The 22,674-nt window shown below is 46.2% G+C and overlaps 1 protein-coding gene across 1 annotated transcript in view; it reads right to left on the bottom strand.

Moving 5' to 3' along the window:
* The window catches only part of ADAMTS8 (ADAM metallopeptidase with thrombospondin type 1 motif 8), a 114,427-nt gene extending 92,598 nt beyond the window's left edge, over window positions 1-21,829 (bottom strand). Inside the window, exon 1 of the mRNA XM_033917514.1 lies at window positions 21,034-21,829. Within this exon, the coding sequence (XP_033773405.1) occupies window positions 21,034-21,747 (714 nt within the window). The 5' untranslated portion in view covers window positions 21,748-21,829. The remainder of the gene's footprint in view (window positions 1-21,033) is intronic.
* Window positions 21,830-22,674: the final 845 nt, after the last annotated feature.

Raw genomic sequence — 22,674 nt, 5'->3', positions numbered from 1 at the left:
TTATGAAATCACTCCATCAATATTCCCTTGGTAAATTTCTCATGGGCAATATTCAGCACAGGTTAACCAGCTGGGAATGACTGCTGACCAATTAACTCATGTGGTTTACCAGGCATTTTCAGCAGCACTTAACTAGTTAGCATGGCTAAAAATGCTCGGTTAGTGCCAAAAAATAAGCCGGCAATGTTGTGGGCAGTGGCATAGCGAGGATAGGTATCATCTGGGGCAGAGGCTCCCCCGTGCCCTCCTCTCTGCCGCTGGCTCTTTCCCAACCCCCCACACCACACTAGCACCATCCCTTCCCTCCGTACCTCTTTAAATCTTCACCAGAGTGAGCAGTTTCTTCGGCCTGCTGCTCACACCGGCATTCCTGCAGACATTCTTAGATACATTAGTAGCCAGAACTGCTGCGCAGAAGCCATACTATGAAAACCAAATGGGGTTCATGAAGTTCAAAACAAATAATCACAGCCACGCTAATCCATACTTGATAGCTCTTAAGCAGGAAATATGGGTCTACAAAAGGAGAATGCCTCAGGCTCCTAGTGAAATGTATTAGAGTGGAGGAACTGTTTTAGAGGATGGAAGAGGCTAAGATTGAATTGTTCTGCTGAAAAGAAAGATAATTTGTCTCTTTAAGTAGCTGGCACTGCTACTGACCATGCTTGAATGGATGAACGGATGATCTCAGCTCTTAGGCTCGCCAGTTTTGCCACCTATTGGTAGCTGTAAAATCAGGAGAATATTCAACATTGAAAGGGGGAGGAAGTAGAAACACTTCACTGAAGCAACTGTTTGCACTGTAGTTGCTCACAGAGAATAATGGGCACAGGCAGTGCTGAAATCTTTTGTAAAAGTCATTTGGTAAGTTCCAACTGCATGGTCACCGAGTGCCAAGCGACACTGCTGCCACTGACATCGAGGGGATCTGTAATGTAAAGTCACACACACACACAGAGCGTAGTATATAGTAACCTGGGCTTTCTAGTGCCCGAGTCAATAACTCTATGAGAGCATAGCAAAGATGTACCTGCTCTAAAAGAGATCAAAACAGTAGTGAAAGCAGAATCAGAAAACAAAATAAATTCCAAATTTTAGTAAAAATTTGATAAAACACTTATAAATGATTTCTAAGCAATTTACATTAAAATAATGGTTAAAAAAAAAAAACCCCAGTTGAATGAAAAACATATAAACATTACTAAGACAAATACTAGAAATAAAAGAGAAGGGGAAGAACTACAATTGGCTTAGAATAACCTCATTTTCACTCTGTGCTCATTATGGAAGCCTCAGATGCAGAAAAATCTATCTACAGGCGTCAGGTTAAGAGATTATGAAAACAGTCTTCCTACACTCGTGATGTGACCCCTTTATTGAAATCTAAAGGTGTACAACCCAGCAGTATGTATCACAATCACAAAAAATAGTATAAACTACTGCTTATATAGAACAATACACATCAGTATTATTAAGTCCTTGTCATGGACCTACTAGAGGGCCTCAGAAATGGAGCCTACGCACAGCACTGTAGTCACAAGCTGAGACAATCCGCGTAGTTAGAATGCTCCTGCTCCAATCATTGGCCACTATATACCTATTTAAAGTGCTATATATCTAGTTAAAGTGCTATTTTGCTTGACTTAAAACAATACACTATAATTGTGATATTCTTTCAAAAACTCTTTTTCAAATACTGTGTGCATTATTCGGATTTGAAAAACTAGATCACAAAAACTTATCTGCTTTGTTTAATCATCACTGGCGGAGTCTTTATAATAAAATTTCAATGCATGTCCAATTTGCCAACGCGGCCAGCGTTTCGCGGGAATTATGTACATCCGCTGCGTCAGGGCCACCGGGACATTAACACATACATCCACAATCAGTGCATTCCTGATTGTGGATGTATGTGTTAATGTCCCGGTGGCCCTGACGCAGCGGATGTACATAATTCCCGCGAAACGCTGGCCGCGTTGGCAAATTGGACATGCATTGAAATTTTATTATAAAGACTCCGCCAGTGAAGATTAAACAAAGCAGATAAGTTTTTGTGATCTAGTTTTTCAAATCCGAATAATGCACACAGTATTTGAAAAAGAGTTTTTGAAAGAATATCACAATTATAGTGTATTGTTTTAAGTCAAGCAAAATAGCACTTTAACTAGATATATAGCACTTTAAATAGGTATATAGTGGCCAATGATTGGAGCAGGAGCATTCTAACTACGCGGATTGTCTCAGCTTGTGACTACAGTGCTGTGCGTAGGCTCCATTTCTGAGGCCCTCTAGTAGGTCCATGACAAGGACTTAATAATACTGATGTGTATTGTTCTATATAAGCAGTAGTTTATACCCTTTATTGAAATGTCATGATTGCTTACCTATCTCTTACAGGTTTAGATTCAAAACATTATGCATTCTCCACTCTGAAGTTCCTCTGTATTTGTCTAAGTCATTTGATACTTTATTGTTCCTTCTTATGTTAGAATCATAGCCTGTTAATTGTGCCAGCCAGAGTATGGCTTGATAGTACATATGGGTCTACTTTCTCTTGCCTAACTCCTTCTTTGTGGAACTTGCTACTATCCTCATTTCATTCAGAAACCTCCTTTAAAGGCTAATTTAAAGTATTATATCTATCCCAAGCTGTTGTGGATTGATCAGTCCCATAAAAGAGCTGGATGATGGCCAGTTCAATCATGAATAGCTCGCCTCCTTTTTCTTTTGTTTTATATTTTGGAAATATTGCTTTATTTGTAATGTTTTCATATTTTAAGATTGTAACTATTACCGTATTTTCACTCATATACCGCGCACCCGTGTAAAACACGCACACGGGTATAGCGCGCAAGAAACTGTAATTTATGTAAAGAAATTTTTATATACCACGCACACCCGTATACCGCGCATGCCGCCCCGACTCTCCTTTCGCCCGCCCTGACTCTCCTCTGGCCACCCCGACTCTCCTTTCACCCGCCCCAACTCTCCTCTGGCCCGCCCCGACTCCCCGACTCTCCTCTGGCCGCCCCGACTCTCCTTTGGCCGCCCCGACTCTCCTCTGGCCTGCCCCGACTCTCCTTTCACCCGCCCCGACTCTCCTCTGGCCGCCCCGACTCTCCTTTGGCCGCCCCGACTCTCCTCTGGCCCGCCCCGACTCTCCTCTCCCCCTTGAAGTCCTGTCCCCACCCTGAAAGCCTGATGCCCCCCCGACATCCGATTCACTCCCCCTGCAGGACCGCTCACACCCCCACCCTGAAGGACCGCTCGCACCCCCACAGCCTCCCCACCCCCCCATCATGGAGAAGCTCCTACCGTTCTCCTGCTGCTTCTTCTGCCGGCGGTCCCGGCCCTTCTGTGAGCCCTGCGTCTGAAATGCTTCCTCTTCCGGCGGTCCCGGCCCTTCTGTGAGCCCTGCGTCTGCGCTGCTTCCTCTTCCGGTGGTCCTGCCCTTTCTCTGACATCAGCGGTCCTGCGGGGTGAATCGGACGTCGGGGGGGGGGGAACTATGTAAAAAAAACATTGTATAACGCGCAAGGTTATGCACGGTTTGTAAAAATCGTGTATAACGCGCGTGTTATATGCGTGAAAATATGGTAATTAGATATCCCTCTGTTTTTTTATGTTTTGTCCTCTTTGTAGCCTCTTGGAACCCCATTTTATATTAAAAAAAAAATTGAAATCGGAATTAAGACATCCAGATTTGGACATGCTCAATTCTGGCAGTATTTTAATAATCAGTCGACTCAGAGCTTTTTCTAAAATATCTGCAGGAGTGCAAATGCAAAGAATGACATGGTAACAGAATTCATCACCGTTCCCATCCCCAAGGATAACCATGGGAAACCATCCCCACATCATTCTTTAAGGAAAGAGGGACTAATCAGTATGAATGGGTACAATCACTGACCCTCAAGCCCTGCGTTGAAAAATGCTGGTGTAGAAAGATTGAGGTTGAGATAGATATGAAAGAATGGAACGGGATGGTTTCCTGTGGTTATCCGCGGAGACAGGAACAGTGATGAATTCTGTCACTGTGTCATGTATTATGTTAAAAAAAGAAAGTGCCACCAATGCAAGTAGGAAGGCCACTATTTTAACTTGGTTTCATTTTGGAGGTAGAAATAAACTATATGGGACTGAGGCAAGGTTGCCAACTGAAAATATATTCACAAGACAGGGTTGATCCAATCCTGGGTTTACCCCAGTACATGCTGGGAAATTATAGTTTTGCTTTTCTTAAAGAATGCAATAAGAAAATCAGAATTAAAAGTCCCTAAGACTAGATCAAGCCTGTCCTGAGAATTTCGATCCAGTTGGCAGTCTTAGATTGAGGAAAACGATTCCCCCCAATCCAGTGACATAGCGAGGGTGGGAGGTGCCTGGGACAGTGGTGGCCCCTCGGCCTCTTCTCTGCCCTTCCTCACCCTCCTTGCATGCTCCCCATGCATGCTCCCCGGGCGTAAGCAGCTTCTCTAATTTACTGCCCTCGCTGGCTCTCCTTCTGACATCACTGTCCTGGGACAGTGAACCTGGAAGTGATGGCAGAGGGGAGCACCGAGGCTGGCATGAGGATCAGGTTAGAGCTGCTGCTCGCACCCCAAAGAGCCTGAAGTATGGTGGGGGGAACTGAAGGCACACATGTGGCAGGGGAGGAGTGGAGGAGAGGTGCCGGCGCCTCCACCAAGACTACACTTGGGGCAGTCCCCGCCCTTACTATGCCCTAATCTCTTGTGTAAACAGTTGTAGCCAAAATGAGCACTTCTTAAAAACCTATGTGAGTCTTTGAACTGGTGTAAAACCTGATGTGGAAAATTTTACCATACATATGTATTTCCTTACTAAAATGGCAATACTTGTGAAGATTTAGTCACGCCCAAACCTCACCCCCTTGAAATCTCTGTCTGATATAGATCTCCACTAGTAAATAGTGACTTTCCAAAATTGATATTTAGACTTGTAACATAGAAACATAGAAACATAGAAGATGACGGCAGAAAAGGGCTATAGCCCATCAAGTCTTCCCACTCTGCTTAACCCACCCCCTGTCTATGCCCTAATGACCCAATTTCCTTATCTTGACCCTCGTAGGGATCCCACATGGGAATCCCATTTATTCTTAAAGTCTGGCACGCTGTCTGCCTCGATCACCTGCACTGGAAGCAGGTATACATGCAGTGGTGTAGCGAGGATGAGCGTTGCCCCCCCGCCCCTTCCCTTTTTAATTTCAGTGCGAGCAGCCACCAATTTACTGCCCATGTTGGCTTCGGCGCTCTCTCTGACGTCACTTCTTAGATGCAGGTCCTGCAAGTGACATCAGAGAGAGCGCCACAGCCAACGCGGGCAGTAAGTTGGTGGCTGCTCATGCTGACGTAAAAAAGGTATGGGGAAGGGAAAGGGCGCACATGCAGCAGGGGGAGGAGTGGGGAGGGGTAGAGGAGGGGTGCCAGCGCCCGGTTCATAGACAACGGCGCGAAAGACAAAAGCACGTGCTGACAATTGAGCGCAGCATGCGCCGCTGCGCCGCTCTAAATTACAGTTTTTAGGGGCTCCGACGGGGGGTTTTGTTGGGGAACCCCCCCAGTTTACTTAATAGACATCGCGCCGGCGTTATGGGGGGTTTGGGGGGTTGTAACCCTCCACATTTTACTGTAAACTGAACTTTTTCCCTAAAAACAGGGAAAAAGTGAAGTTTTCAGTAAAATGTGGGGGGTTACAACCTCCCACGCCCACCACAATGCCCCCACAACGCGGCGCGATGTCTATTAAGTAAAGTGGGGGTTCCCCCCCACGCCCCCCCGTCGGAGCGCTAAAAACAGTAATTTAAAGCGGCGCGGCGGCGTGCGCTGCGCTCAATTGTCTGGGCACGCCTTTGTCCCGGCGCGCTTTTGACCTGACACCCCAGCGCCCCAATCAAGTGGCGCTGGAGAAGACTGCCCCCTCCTTGCCCCCTTGCCCTCCCCTTATTACACCACTGTTTACATGTGTAAATGCTGTTACTTACATGTGCAATATAACAAAAAAAAATGCAACACAACAAAAAAAGAGATGAAGACCCTAGGATCCACAGAAAAAACAATCCACCAATAAAAAGAAAAACAGTGAATACTGATGTTCTGAGATACACTCTTACAATTAAAAGCATAAAATTACAAATGCAATAGTCCAACCAACCCTACATGGTCTGTGATTCGGCAAACACGCCTTCCTCAGGGGTCCAATGGATCTCAATTGCACAGATAAAGAAACAGATTGAAAACAGTCTTAATAACATGTAATCAGAAATGGCTGTAGGCAGGCAAAATTAACGCAAAAAAACACCAGCCTTCCTACAAGCAGCTCCTGATTGGTGTAGCCTGACTTTACTTACAGGAAGAGGCGGTCGGAGCATACCGCAAATTGCTGAGTCCGCGATTCGTGAATTTGTGGGGGAACACTGTATTCTGAAAGATACTAAATAAACAAACAAAAAAAAGCAAGCAAACTATTTTGATCCTAAATTACCATTATTCTGTTACCAGAATTCTAGAAACAGAAGGTTCATTGCATGATGCCTTTGTAATGAATGTTCTTACAAACAGAAGTCTAGAAGCATAAAGAGGGCCTTAAGCCAGGGTCTTTCAAGCCACATTCACTACTCTAGTTTTAGTTAGTAGGGTTCATGCTCTACTTTGGTGGACAAGTGGAGGGGTAGGGACGGCAGAGGTAGGCAGAAACTGGAAAGCAGAGATACAGTTTTGAGATGGCAGTACAATAAGAACAGGTAGTCGTTTATCAAAGGTTATCAGGGGCTACAGAATTTATGATAGCTATGATGCAAAGCCCTCCTGGTTCATATGAGAGAGCAGACTTGACTGAACAAGTCTGTTAATCTGAGCACTGAATAGATTACATAAACTGCATAATCACACTTGCCCAACATGTACTCTACCCTTTCCAAAATCAAAGACTCATGAGGGGTAACAAATCAAAGCTGTGTTTCCCTGCTGTAGGCCTCCACAGAGTGCAGGCTCAGTGCGGGGCATCACAGTAAACCTTAGTTAGCCAATAGCAGATGGGAGAGGGATCATAAGAATTTTCAAAAATCTTTTTTAAAAAAAATATTTTCAAAACGTATTTCTGCATCTGCCTGCAGAATAGAATTCTTTATGGCTCTAGGCAGAACTTGTTATCTGAGTCAGTCTCCTGGCCTCAAATAACTCTGCTAGAATTTATGTAAATGGGGAGGAGAACAAGAGCAGTTGGAAGGGGATTGTGCCGTAATCATGTGGGCTGTTGAGAAACCATAAAAATAAAGCCCCGACTCTTAACATACCCTCCACTCAAGTAGGACTGACCTACCACTCCCACTGAGAACAGAGAGAAATCAGAATTCTAATTTATCAAAATGTAAAGCTCCTGCACAACTCCTTCAGAAATCAGTTTCAGAAAAGCATTGAAGTTCTGCAGGGTGTGCTTTGTAATAAATATGATCAGTTCTCAGGTATCTGAAGCCATGCCAAGGACACAGCCTTCATGAGGAACAAGAGTACCGTATTTTCAAGCAAATAACGCGCACCCGTATAAAACGCGCACACGGGTATAGCGCACAGAAATCACGATGATATGTACAAAAACTTTGGTATACCGCGCTCACGGGTATACCGCGCATGCTGCCCGACGCTCCTTTCGCCCGCCCTGACTTTCCGTGCGCTGTCCCGACTCTCCGTTCACCCCCCCTGACTTCCGTGCACTGTCCCCCCTTGAAGGTCTGTCCCCATCCTGAAAGCCTGATGCCCCCCCCGACGTCCGATACATCCCTCCCCCCGAAGGACCGCCGACTCCCCAACAATATCGGGCCAGGAGGGAGCCCAAATCCTCCTGGCCACGGCGACCCCCTAACCCCACCCCGCACTACATTACGGGCAGGAGGGATCCCAGGCCCTCCTGCCCTCGACGCAAACCCCCCTCCCCCCAATGACCGCCCCCCCTCAAGAACCTCCGACCGCCCCCCCAGCCGACCCACGACCCCCCTGGCGACCCCCACGACCCCCCCACCCCCCTTCCCCGTACCTTTGGTAGTTGGGCCAGAAGGGAGCCCAAACCCTCCTGGCCACGGCGACCCCCTAACCCCACCCCGCACTACATTACGGGCAGGAGGGATCCCAGGCCCTCCTGCCCTCGACGCAAACCCCCCTCCCCCCCAACGACCGCCCCCCCAAGAACCTCCGACCGCCCCCCAGCCGACCCGCGACCCCCCTGGCGACCCCCCCACCCCCCTTCCCCGTACCTTTGGTAGTTGGCCGGACAGACGGGAGCCAAACCCGCCTGTCCGGCAGGCAGCCAACGAAGGAATGAGGCCGGATTGGCCCATCCATCCTAAAGCTCCGCCTACTGGTGGGGCCTAAGGTGCGTGGGCCAATCAGAATAGGCCCTGGAGCCTTAGGTCCCACCTGGGGGCGCGGCCTGAGGCACATGGTCGGGTTGGGCCCATGTGCCTCAGGCCGCCCCCCCAGGTGGGACCTAAGGCTCCAGGGCCTATTCTGATTGGCCCACGCGCCTTAGGCCCCACCAGTAGGCGGAGCTTTAGGATGGATGGGCCAATCCGGCCTCATTCCTTCGTTGGCTGCCTGCCGGACAGGCGGGTTTGGCTCCCGTCTGTCTGGCCAACTACCAAAGGTACGGGGAAGGGGGGTGGGGGGGTCGTGGGGGTCGCCAGGGGGGTCGCGGGTCGGCTGGGGGGCGGTCGGAGGTTCTTGGGGGGGGGCGGGCGTTGGGGGGGAGGGGGGTTTGCGTCGAGGGCAGGAGGGCCTGGGATCCCTCCTGCCCGTAATGTAGTGCGGGGTGGGGTTAGGGGGTCGCCGTGGCCAGGAGGGTTTGGGCTCCCTTCTGGCCCAACTACCAAAGGTACGGGGAAGGGGGGTGGGGGGGTCGTGGGGATCACCAGGGGGGTCGCGGGTCGGCTGGGGGGGCGGTCGTTGGAGGGAGGGGGGTTTGCGTCGAGGGCAGGAGGGCCTGGGATCCCTCCTGCCCGTAATGTAGTGCGGGGTGGGGTTAGGGGGTCGCCGTGGCCAGGAGGGTTTGGGCTCCCTTCTGGCCCGATATTGTCGGGAAGTCGGCGGTCCTTCGGGGTGGGAGTGCGAGTGGTCCTGCCGGGGGGGGGATGTATCGGACGTCGGGGAGTCGGCAGGGCAAGAGGGCTTGGGCTCCCTCTTGCTCCGATCGTGGATGCGGGTGCGGGTGGGAGCGCGTGCGAGCGGTCGTTCGGGGTGGGGGTGCGAGCGGTCCTGCTGGGGGGGTGAATCGGGCATCGGGCGGGGTGGGAACTATGTTTTAAAACTTTTGTATACCGCGCTCACGCATATAACGCGCGAGGGGTATGCGCGGTAGGTAAAAACACGTATAACGCGCGCATTATATGCGTGAAAATACGGTATATATAACAAAGCACTATCTGTTTATTACCTTACTGTTTAAGATGAAAGCTTAAAGGTTTTCTCAGAGATCAATGCTGTTTAGGTATAAAAAAACAAAAAACCTCCACTTTTGGGAATGCCTGCAAGTATGGGATATGCATGTTTATTTAAATTTGATTAGCCGCATTTTAACAAATATAGCAAAGTGGTTTAGAAAGCAATGCATATATAATATTCAAACATAATAATACATAAATAGCAAAGTACAATAAACAATGCAACACTGTAATGTGTCAATTAAAATTACATAGACACCAATTAAAAAGAAAAAGGGGAAGGAATATTTCATAAAGGAATAGATTGCAACATAGAGGTGCCAAACATCCTGGCTTGGCCACTGCTTACCCTGTATCGGTAAAATGGAATGTTGTTACTCCTTGGGTTTTGGCCAGGTACTGGTGACCTGGATTGGCCACTGTGAGAACGGGCTACTGGGCTTGATGGACCATTGGTATGACCCAGTAAGGCTATTCTTATGTTCTTATGGCTAACCTATGGCCAAGTTTACAAAGCAACAATATTGGAAAGCAGTAATGAAAAAACAAGCCTCCAGCACATAATCAAGAGGAAGAGTATTCCACTAGAAGGCGAAAGAAGAGTGCTGAGTCATGCAAAGCAGATTCTAAGCAGAGGATGAATAGTCAATAAACCAGTTTGTAAAAAAGAGCCGAGCTTGTCTCGATGGGCAACTATAACAATGGGCTGGATGGCCCAAGTTGGTCGCCCATGGTGAGCCAGCTTGCAGGTGCCTACGTGGAGGTAATTGGTTAAGGGGAAGGGGGGGAAGAGGTAGGTAAGGAGGGACTTTCTGCTGGATGGTCGGGAGGGGAGTGGGCTGTGAGGAGATAGGGGTTATGTAGGCTTCATGCCTCCGAGGAACAGTGTGCTTCCCTGTCCCTCGAAGGCAACTTTCCCTCCCACCCTCCCCTTTGGATATAGTGTTTGTGCGGGAGATATGGCGGTAATCCTGAGCTACAAGGTTTTGGCTCATTGGACAATGAGCGGGCATTTGGTAGTGAGCTCAGATGAGTGGCAATGCCATGGGTCAGGTGACCCAGAAAGAGGGTATGGAGGTCCATGCCTACCCCCCCAGGCTCATCAGGGGATGAGCAGTTAAGGGGAAGTGAGCTCAGATGAGCGAATATGCCTGGAGGCAGGTGGCCTCGAATAGGGGCATGGAGGTCCATGCCACCCCCTAGGCTCTTGCTGACATGGCGGGGAGTTACGTCAAATTGCAATGTTTTGTAGCTCAAGAAGTGAAGCAATTGTTGATTGCTTATTGGTTATCCCCAATAATCAAAGCTGCGGCCTGGTTATTACTATTAATAAAGTGTCTGTGGTTTATTTATTGTTGACATTATTGTTGAGGTTATATGAGCTTTGATAAGCAAGGGACTTTGTGATTACGAGGGTTGGGGGGTAGATGGGGTGTGAGGGGGTGACAACTTGGTCATTCCAGATCCATATGTTATGAGTGCAGTAACCAAAATGATCCAATCAGTGAGATATACAATATAGGGGTATCTTTATGCAATATGCAAATTTGGATGAGCTAATAGCAAAATCTTAAACTTTACTAAACATCAATGATACCACACAATCTATGCTTTGACCATGAATTATTAACCACACTGCAGTATTCATGAAACTCAGACTACAACTATTGTTGAGAGAGTTACAATAATCTAATTTGAAAAGAACAAGAGCATGTAATAGCAGTGTTTGGAGTTCTTTGTCCTTTAAAAACTTGCAGACTCGACAATCAGTAATACAAAGAAAGATTTAACAACCAAAGATATTTGTTTATCAAAAAGCAGATCATTATCTAGATTCTCCCCCAAAGTTTTCATAACTTCCTTACCGGAAATGACAACATCCATAGGACACAGCGAAAAGAAGCAAATAAAGGACTTCCTAGCCAATTACATAGATTTGCTGACATTAATTAGAGGTATGCAACCAGAAAATTTTCATTTCGTGTCATTTCCTATGTCGTTTCTAGAAATGTGCATTTGTTTTTGCCTTATGTTGTCATAGATCAATACAGCAAAACATCCTACTGTAGGAACAAAACTACTGCTATATATATTTTTAAAAAACCTATTATTGTGATTTGTATACGGAGCATACTATTGAGAAAATATATACTGATGGCATCTAGCAAAATTAAGAATTTCCAAAATAAGTGGTTTTGAAAATTTATTTTGATTAACATTATCTCACTGGGAAAGCACTTTTTCGATTCACCTTTTTCACTGTATTAGTTTGCTGACTTGCACATTAGTGTATCCCGATGATGGTGTGCAGCAGAAAGCCTGTATGCCTACTGGATGTCTGAGCTGTTGATAAGCAGTTGGGCTTGGGCTTTTGACTTTTAGATCTTATGGCTTAAGGTTACACACTGAGGGGTCCTTTTATCAAGCCGAGCTAATGGGGTTAGCGCGTCGGATATTACATCACGCGCTAACCCATGCGGCTAAAAAACTAACACCTGCTCAATACAGGCATTAGCGACTAGCGTGGCAGGCAGTTTAACACGCGGTAATACGCGCGTTAAACCCCTATCGCAGCTTGATAAAAGGACCCCTTAAAATAAAATTATTATAATGTATTATAATACATTATAGTTGCTTTAGGCTAGTGCAGTCTCCGTGGGTTGATGCTTCTCATAATTCTCATAATTATGTTGTCATTGAAGCAATGCCATTGACAGTATATGTTTATTGCACGCTTCTATACCGCTACTAATGACTCTTTTTGAAACATAGAAACATAGAAATTGACGGCAGAAAAGGGCCATAGCCCATCGAGTCTGCCCATACCAATGACCCACTCCCCGACTTTTACTCCCCTATAGATCCCACGTGAATATCCCATTTTCTCTTAAAATCTGACACGCTTTTGGCCTCAATCACCTGCTGAGGCAGCTCGTTCCAATGATCGACCACCCTTTCGGTGAAGAAGTACTTTCTAGCATCACCTTGAAATTTCCCTCCCCTGATTTTCAGCGAGTGTCCTCTGGTTACCGAGGGCCCTGTAAGACTGAAGATATCATCTTTCACCTCTATACGCCCCGTGATATACTTGAAGGTCTCAATCATGTCCCCCCTCTCTCTTCGCTCCTCCAGTGAGTACATCTGCAGTTTTTTTAGCCTTTCTTCATACGTGAGATCCCTGAGCCCCAAGACCATCCTGGTAGCCATTCGCTGAACCGACTCAATTCTCAACACATCTTTCCGGTAGTGTGGTCTCCAGAATTGAACACAATACTCGAGATGAGGTCTCACCATGGATCTGTATAGTGGCATTATGACTTCAGGTTTTCTGCTGACAAAACCCCTACGGATGCAGCCCATCATTTGTCTTGCCTTGGACGAAGCACTATTACAAATTTACTATTTGCAAATCCCCAGATTCTATATATTGCACCCAAAGCTGTGTGGTCATCTTTAGGCTTGCACAAATAAACTGGATAATGAGCTCTGAATCAACAATAATTGAGTGTTAACAACCAATTATTGATGTTAATTAGCACTCATTAAAATTTGCACACATATCTGGATGTATGCTCTTCTATAAGGCACAACACCTAACTCCCATGGCATGTATCAAAAAAAAAAAAAAAAGGGGGCATGGCCATAGGCCTGTCAGAGGCGTTCCAAAAAGTTGCACACTGAAATACAGAATACTGCCTGACCGGGCCTAACTTGGGCACTGACATTTACACTAGGTTCAGCAGGTGTAAGTCCAGCACCTGAAAGTTAAGTGCAGAATCTGCACTAAATGCTATTCTATATAGAATGGCGCATTGTGTTAAATTTTTTTTCAGCGCCTAATTTTCAGTGCTTTCCATAGAATTTCCCTCATAGAGTGCATATTCTTTCAGAAGAGTGCACTCTTTGCATATTGCAATGCTCCCAAAACTTTAGGGCCCTTTCATCAAGCTGTAGTAAGCACTAATTCATGCTTACCACAGCTTAAAATGACAAACCGCAGGCAGGATGGCTGCCTTAACATTTAGTGCGTGCTAAATCAGCTAGCGTGCCTTAATAAAAGGACCCCATAGTGCCCTAGATCAGTGTTTTTCAACCTTTTTACACCTATGGACCGGCAGAAATAAAAGAATTATTCTGTGGACTGGCATCGGTCCGTGGACTGGCGGTTGAAGAACACTGCCCTAAATCATTGTTTCTCAACTCGGTCCTGGAGTACCCCCCTTGCCAGTCAGGTTTTTAGGACATCCACAATGAATACTAATGTTCTTCCATTGTAACCCCCGTTCTTAAATCTTTTGTAATCCGCCTTGAACCGCAAGGTAATGGCGGAATAGAAATCTGTAATGTAATGTAATGTAATACGCATACACTTGATTTGCATTCACTGCCTTCATTATATGCAAATTTCTTTCATGCGCATTTATTGTCTTTATCCTAGTGGCGCTTAACCAGACTGTGCCGCCAAATATCAGAAACAAACTGCCCCCATACTACCTGGGTAGTGATGGGGCGGACTGGAGCTGAGAATGAGTGGAGCCAGACATTCCTGAATTAACCATTAAGCAAAATAAGCATGTGCTTATGGCACCACAGATTTTTTTCCCCTCTAGCTATCATGCTCTTAACTTTTTCACTTGTGTCTGCCACACCCATTGTCCAAGATGAATTTCAGTGTTTTTCTAATCATTATAATGTATATGTTTTCTGTATTTTCTAAACTGGTTTCAATTTGTAATGTCCTAGCATTAGCGATTTCCATCTTTTTAGCAAGATTGACTACTTCCTCTTTAACCTCCAGCATTATAGCTTTCAGCTCCGCTATAATGCCTGCGCTGTCCATAGCTTCTTCCGGCGGCGACAACACTCTGGAATGAGTCGGCGGGTCTGCTTTGGCCCTCTTTGCATTTCCTCCCTGAAATGCCGATTCATTTTTGGCTTGACGCGATGTGGACATATTTGGTGAGTGAAATTTTCCAATTTAAACAAATTAATTAACGAAAAGTATAACAAAGGCTTGCGGAAGTACGGAGCTCATCGATTAAGCCTCCACCATGTTAGGCTTCCAATAATGATTTTTCTCAACACTTATTAAATCTTAATGTCTTGTCAGTTAAATAATGGAAGGGGCACCATTGTTGGGCTGTGCTTTGCTTAGGGCTTCAATTGGCGCTAATCCAGCTCTGGAGCCCAGACTTATTCACATAAAAACCCAGTCCTATCTTTGTCTGGTTAGCTATTCAAATATCGGGGTAGTAACCTTAATTGGATTGGCTCCTGATACCCACTCTCAACAGCACTCCACCCTCTCAACCCACCCACAAGAGCTGAGCTCTTCCTCAAGTCTCCTCATAACTGCTCTCCTCTTGGTCCTCCCAACTAGCAGCCATTTTGTGATAGCAGAATACATGGACAGGAGTGAGTGAGGTTCACTCCTGTCCCAAAGATGACCTATAGACCACCAGGGAGACAAAGTAGGCCTAGGGAGCCTGTGAGTGGGTGGGTAGGGAGCATAAAGGGGAGGAGCTTCAAGTGGGGGTCCAGGAGGGAAGCAACTCTTGGGAGTGGGTAGGTGGATGGTAGGTGCTGGAAGTGGTGTGTGCTGCTATTGGGGTGGATCGGGGAGGGTCAGAAATGGGGTGCAGTGGTTAAAGCTACAGCCTCAACACCCTGAGGTTGCTGGTTCAAACCCCCACTGTTCTTTATGACCCTGGCAAGTCACTTAATTCTCCCATTGCCCCAGGTACATTAGATAGATTGTGAGCCCACCAGAACAGACAGGGAAAAATGCTTGAGTACCTGAATATATTCATGTAAACCATTCTGAGCTCCCCTGGAAAAATAATATAGAAAATTGAAAAAATAAATAAATAAAATCTTATGTAGGTCCTAGATGAATATCAGAAAGGGCCTCCATAAGAGCTGGTAGCCAGATGAGCCTCCTGGTGCCAGTGACTGGAAAGGGAGATCGCTCTGATGAAAGGGATGCTACCAGTGGTGTATCACAAGGTTCAGTTATTGGGCCTTTTCTTTTTAACGTTTTTATAAGCGATATTTCTGAAGGGCTGTCAGGTAAGATTTGACTCTTTGTGGATGATACCAAAATCTGCAATGGTGTGAATGTCATGCAGAAAGACCTGGCGAAGCTTGAAGAATGGTCTGAAATTTGGCAGCTTAAATTTTAATGCTAAGAAATGCAAGGTCATGCATTTGGGCTGCAAAAACCTGAGGGAACGGTACAATTTAGGGTTAAAAAACTTATGTGCAGAACAGAAGAGCGGGACTTGGGTTGGAGTGTATGTGATATGATGTTAAGGTGGCCAAACAAGTTGAAAAGGTTATGGAGAAAGCTAGAAGGATGCTAGGGAGAGGTATGGCCAGTAGGACCAATAGGAAAAAGGAGGTATTGATGCCCTTGTATAAGACTCTGGTGAGACCTCATTTAGAATATTGTGTGCAATTCTGGAGACCGCATCTTCAGAAAGATATAAAAAGGATGGAGTTGGTTCAGAGGAAGGCTACTAAAATGGTATGTAATCTTCATCATAAGGCGTATGGAGACAGACTTAAAGATCTCAATCTGTATACTTTGGAGGAAAGGCGGGAGAGAGGAAATATGATAGAGACGTTTAAATACCTCTGAAATGTAAATACCTCTGTAATGTAAATGCGCTTGAGTCGAGTCTCTTTCACTTGAAAGGAAACGCTGCAATGAAAAGGCATAGAATGAAGTTAAGAGGTGATAGGCTCCAGAGCAGGGCTGCCCAAGTCCGGTCCTCGAGATCTACTGGCAGGCCAGTTGTTCAGGATATCCACAATGAATATGCATGAGAGAGATTTGCATACCAAGAAGGCAGTGTAGATAGTGACTAGTGGTGTACCCCAGGGCTCGGTACTTGGACCGATCCTTTTTAATATTTATATCAATGACTTGGAAAACGGAACATCCAGTGAGATCATCAAGTTTGCAGATGACACAAAACTCTGCCGGGAAATCAGATCGCAGGAGGATAGTGAGGAACTCCAGAGCGATTTGTGTCGGTTAGAAAAATGGGCGGAGAAATGGCAGATGAAGTTCAACGTGGAGAAATGCAAGGTAATGCATTTAGGCAGTAAGAATAAGGAATACGAGTACAGAATGTCAGGTGCAAGTCTGGGAAAAAGTGTACAAGAAAGGGATCTGGGTGTACTGATAGATAGGACCCTGAAGCCGTCAGCACAATGCGCGGCAGCGGCAAAGAAGGCAAATAGAATGTTGGGCATGATAAAGAAAGGAATCTCGAGTAGATCGGAGAAAGTTATAATGCCGCTTTATAGGGCAATGGTCAGACCCCACTTGGAATACTGTGTCCAACATTGGTCTCCCTACCTAAAGAAGGATATAAAACTGCTGGAGAGGGTGCAGAGACGAGCAACCAAACTAGTGAAGGGTATGGAGAAACTGGTATATGAGGATCGACTTAAAACACTGGGATTGTTCTCCCTTGAGAAAAGGAGACTGCGTGGGGATATGATCGAAACCTTCAAAATACTGAAAGGAATCGACAAAATAGAGCAGAGAAGATTATTTACATTGTCCAATTTGACACGGACAAGAGGACATGAAATGAAGCTAAGGGGGGACAAGTTCAGGACTAATGTCAGAAAGTTCTGCTTCACACAGAGAGTGGTTGGCATCTGGAATACTCTCCCAGGGGAGATTATTGCAGAATCGACAGTCCTAGGCTTCAAAAGCAAACTAGATGCATATCTCCTTGAGAGAGGCATATAAAGTACGGTTGGCTATAAAATAAACCAGGTGTATACCTGGCAGGGCCTCCGCGTGTGCGGATCGCCGGACTTGATGGACCGAAGGTCTGATCCGGAGATGGCGCTTCTTATGTTCTTATGTTCTCTCTCATGCATATTCATTGTGGATATCCTGAAAACCTGGCCTGCCAGTAGATCTCGAGGACCGGACTTGGGCAGCCCTGCTCCAGAGTAATCTAAGGAAATACTTTTTTATAGAAAGGATGGTAGATGCATGGAACAGTCTCCCGGTAGAGGTGGTGGAGACAGAGACTGTGTCTGAATTTAAGGGCATGGGATAGGCACCTGGGATCTCTTGGAGAGAGAAAGAGATAATGGTCACTGCGGATGGGCAGACTAGATGTGCCATTTGGCCATTATCTGCCATCATGTTTCTTTGTTTCTATCCAGCTTAATTCAGCCAGCTTTTAGAAAATGCTGACTGCCACCAGCCTACCTTCAGTAGTATATGCATGGTAAATAATGGCAGATAAAGACCCAAGTTGACCATACAGTCTGCTTATAGAATTTCCGAAGACAATGCAATACCAATTCCTTTCTTGCCCAAGTCTTCCGCCTGTCCCCTCAACCCTCTTCTCATGTCTATCCCAAGAAGAGATAATATCCATCACAAAGTTAGCTTCCCCATGCTGCTCCGGCGTCTTGATACAGTCATACCTCTGCAGTTTAAAATTGCTGCTGCAGTTCAGTGCAGATAGCTGCCATGTTTTAAGGCAACGGTGACAGCACTGATTAAATTGCATCTGCCCTGTTATGCAGTTACTTTCAAATTACTGGAAGCCCTGAGGTAATCATATGTTTGCTCATTGGGCTGCATATCATGAAAGCAATTGCCAAAATCATTTCCCCTGGTAAGTGGGTTCTTGGAAGATTGCTCATTGAGGGCTCTTTAAGTTTTGAGTAGTTATCAAGATTTTTTTTTTTTTTACTGCAGTTGTTTTCTGCTGCCTCCTAGAAACTGCCACCCTAGGTAACTGCCTAGTTTGCACAGTGTTCAAGCAAGTCTTGGCCATAACTCCTTACACTTCTGCAATTTAAAGTTGGACTTTCTAACTCACATAAGGCAGCACTAGTGAGCCTGTTTGAACAAACATAAATAGATCAACACATTATCATTCACTTTATCTTCAGCCAGCTGGTAAAGTTATGAACCTCTTTGTCATCCTGTATATGTTGCTACTACAATTTCTATTAGAAATTTCTACTTACAGTTTTGTTTTTTTTAAAGAATAATAAACTGAAATAACACAAATGTTTTTTCATTTCATAACTTTCTAATCTCTCTGGTGCTTAATTATATTTCACTTTCAAAACACTGGAAGGTCATCAAGAAGAGTTTAGGTGTGGTTCTTAAAAGCTTGCTGTGTGTGCTGTGAAGATAGCTCTAGACAGGTATTGAGTGTCAATGGGAAGTCTCCGTCTGACGTCTAACCTGCCCAGGTGTGTATCTGTCACTCTCTGTGTGAGGAAGAGCTCAGCACTAGGGGTGTGAAGTTCAACAATGTTAATTTCATTTGGTTTCCCATTTTCGTCATTTTCTGCTTTCTTTGTGTTATGGAAACAATATTATTAAGGGGTCTTTTCTACCCCCCACTAAGCTGAGCTTAGTTAAAGGACCCCTTAGAGCAGGGCTATCAAAGTCCCTCCTCGAGGGTCGCAATCCAGTCGGGTTTTCAGGATTTCCTCAGTGAATATGCATGAGATCTATTAGCATGCAATGAAAGCAGTGCATGCAAATAGATCTCATGCATATTCATTGGGAAAATCCTGAAAACCCGACTGGATTGCGGCCCTCGAGGAGGGACTTTGACACCCCTGCCTTAGAGTCTTTTAGAAAGAACTGGTGAAGGGTATGGAGAGACTGGAATATGAGGATAGACTTATAATACTGGGATTGTTCTCCCTTGAGAAAAGGAGAATGCGTGGGGATATGATCGAGACCTTCAAAATACTGAAAGGAATCGACAAAATAGAGCAGAGAAGATTATTTACACTGTCCAATTTGACACGGACTAGAGGACATGGAATGAAGCTGAGGGGAGACAGGTTCAGGACTAATATCAGGAAGTTCTGCTTCACTCAGAGAGTGGTTGACACCTGGAATGCCCTCCCAGAGGAGATTATTGCGGAATCGACCGTCCTAGGCTTCAAGAGCAAACTAGATGCATATCTCCTTAAGAGAGGCATATAAAGATATGGTGGACTATAAATTACGCCAGGTGTACACCTGGCGGGGCCTCCGCGTGTGCGGATCGCCGGACTTGATGGACCGAAGGTCTGATCCGGTGATGGCAGTTCTTATGTTCTTATGTTCTTAACGGCATACTGTTCCCCAAAAGTTTGCACATTTCACAAGGAGTGTGCATTATTTACAAAAAGGATGTGTTCTTTCTGAAAGAGTGCACACGGTTTCCTGACTGCGTGCTATTTGTAGAAGTGTACAGTAATGCAAAAGAATGTGCTTTCTTTGCAAACAGGGCATACTTAGGAAGAGAGAGCACTCTTTTGGAAGAGTGCACCCTTCTTTGGAAGAAAGCACCTATTAATGACACATGAAAACCCTCGCCCAATAGGAAGGCACATCCCTACTCAGCACCTCCTCAACTGCTTTACCTACAAATAGGAAGCAGGAGGCAATCATTTCACCTGACCTGCTGTTCAATTTAAAAGTCCCCAAACTTTAAACTCTCTCCTCTCCTTCCCTTCACTCCAGGCATGAATTTGAATTCCACAGGCAACCTTCACAATCTTTCTTGTAATAATTTCTTACCAAGATGTTTTTGTTAGACTGACTCAAAGGGTGCCTACACCAAAGAGCCCCTCCCTCTACCCATCCCAGGGTGTGCACTGTGCAGTGCTGCAGGGTATTTTTCATGGAAAGTTATTTTCCATGGGTGTCTGACACACACACATCCCTCCTCTCCAGCAAACCTATCTGAAGGCCGTTACCCCTTCTGTTCTCCCGGGGACTCCCCCACTAGGAAATCCCCAATTAAAAGTGTTTTTCTCTTACAGAAGGGCACGGCATTGCATATATTAATGACAACCTGCAGAGGTGTTCTATTGCATTTTTGCTGGTGCATTCAAGGTGAGTGCACTATGTTTTCTGCCACCTAGGAGGTATGGTAGAAAAGATTTTTTTATGTACGTACTGGGTTTTTTTCCCCATGGGACCAATTTGCCCAGTCCTCCATATTTCCACAGCCAGACTGAGAATCAAACATGTTTCCTCGCAGACGCAGGAAGCCCCCTCCCCCCTTCTTCAGAAATCCCGCAACAAATCCTGTTTAGGGGAGTCAGTAGTAGAAAGGGCTGGGAAAGCGTGTGTGGTCACACCTGTATTTATTGGGGACACTTTCACAAGAGTGAAGGGAAGGAAAAAAAATGCATGCTGTCTTTCTGTGAGGGGGGAGGGTGCTCAGGTCCATGTGTGCAGATTAATGCAGGAGTAGAGTAGGGGAGATGAGGAGGATCAACAAGGACCCGTCTCTTTCTTACCTGTAGTTTATAACATTTTTTTAAAGAAATCAGTAAATATACAATAATATAATACAATAAAATAGTCATTAAACTAAAATTCGTCATATTAATTTCCATCAAATATCTTTCCAAAATACCCATTACATCTCTCAATACCCTCCCCCTAATTCCTACCCTCCTTCCCTTTTCCCTATTCACCTCCCCCAAAATTTCGTTTATAACATTTTATTGAAGGAATCATACTAACCCTCCCAAACCCAATGAAAGTTGACAAAAATAAAGAACTGGAATGTTACCTTTAAATCCTCGCCGTAGAAGCTGACCATGGAGGCATCGGCCACCAGCAGAGTCTCCACGAAGCGAGCCTCGGACACAAACCTGCGGCGCCGGAGCTGGGGGGCCGTCGGGACGGTCTCTCCCGGGCTTCCCCGCCCGAGGATCGTTCGCTCCCTTCCCCGGGGCGCCTTTCCTCCGGCCCCTCCTTCCCCGGGTTCGCTCTGTCGGGTGCCGGGATCTTCGGGGCTCGGGTTCGGCCTCTTCAGGATGACGTGAGGCTGCGGGCGGCGGCTGATCCTCTCGTCCTGCCCCCGCCCCTCGGGCCGGATCACGTACTCTTCGCCGTCCAGAGCGAAGGAGCCCCGGATCCCCCGGCACAGACTGACCGCCGCCAGCGAGTCCCTCCGCCCGTTCACCACGCCCGAGTAAAAGCAGCGTCGAAGCCCGTCGGGCACCTCGCTGGCGTCGCCCGGCGTCCTCTGCCCCTTCCGCACGTACTGGATCCGGAGTCCCGGGGCCAGGAAGCTGGCATCGGGCACCAGGTGCAATCTGAAGTCCCTGCCGAAGGCGGAGAAGCGGACGGAGAGAAACTGCCGCCCCCCGGGGCTCGGAAGCCGGACTGGCACCGTCAGCTGGGAGCTGGGCAGTGCCGGGGAGCCGGATGCTACCAGCAGGGAAAAGAGGGCTGGCACCACCACGCCAAAGCCACCCAGTGAAAGGAGCAGACGTGCCATGGGAGACCCTTTAGTAAGAAAATAAATATGCAGGAATATGTTAACGCCTCTCAACTTGCAAAATAAACCTGATGCGGATCTGCATTAAAAAAAAAAAAAGGCACTTAGGGAACTGGAAGGTCAATTTCAAAAATAACGAAAAGTGTTGCAAAAAATGACTTATGCATTAAAAAAAGGGTTTAAATGAACCCAGTTGTTTTTGTAGGTTTTTATCGCTGAAGAGAAACAGAGAAAAGAGAACGAGGGGTGAAGTCTTTTCAGCATCCTCGTTGCATCCTTCCAGCTGGAGATGTGGATGACTCTAGAAACGTATTTCAGACAGAGGTTAATAATCTGGGCTTTGGTGGAGGATTTTCAGATCTTGGTCTAGGGCTTTGAACCAAGCTTGCAGCCCACCAAATCACAAATGCAAAGCGATAGACACCCGGCAGGGGGATGTGGAGTGGTCCAGCAGGGGTCGCGGGAGGCGAGCGACTGCCCGTCTCAGGCGTCCCGATGAAGCTCTTGCTCTGATCTGACCGATCCACTCCTCGGAGGTCTTTGAAGCACAGGCGCAGGTTGAAGAGCTGCGGCGTATTTATACTTCCTTCCCTCGCTTTGACCTAAGCGGTTTATTTTTGATCTCTCACTACTCCAGTTTCTCCTCCCCCTGCACTAGAGAGAAGAAGAAGAAGAAAAAAAAAAAAAACCCTCCACAAGTTCGGGATGAAATTTAAGACCAATGAGTTAGGGAGTCACGCCCCTCCTTTTAAGTGTCAATCCGACTTTTTTTTTTTTGTTCTTTTACATTTTTTGCATTAACTCTTTCAGACATCTCATGCACCCGCCCTATAAACTAATGGACGATATACTTTATGCTCTTAGCACGAGCAGCGAATTTGGGGTCTTGAACCCAGATCAGCAGGGCACAGCTGCCCTAACCTCTGG

This window comes from Geotrypetes seraphini, chromosome 13 (assembly GCF_902459505.1).
Source record: "Geotrypetes seraphini chromosome 13, aGeoSer1.1, whole genome shotgun sequence".
NCBI lineage: Eukaryota > Metazoa > Chordata > Amphibia > Gymnophiona > Dermophiidae > Geotrypetes > Geotrypetes seraphini.
The sequence above is the reverse complement of the archived record's forward strand: the minus strand, read 5'-3'. Positions and strand labels throughout refer to the sequence as shown.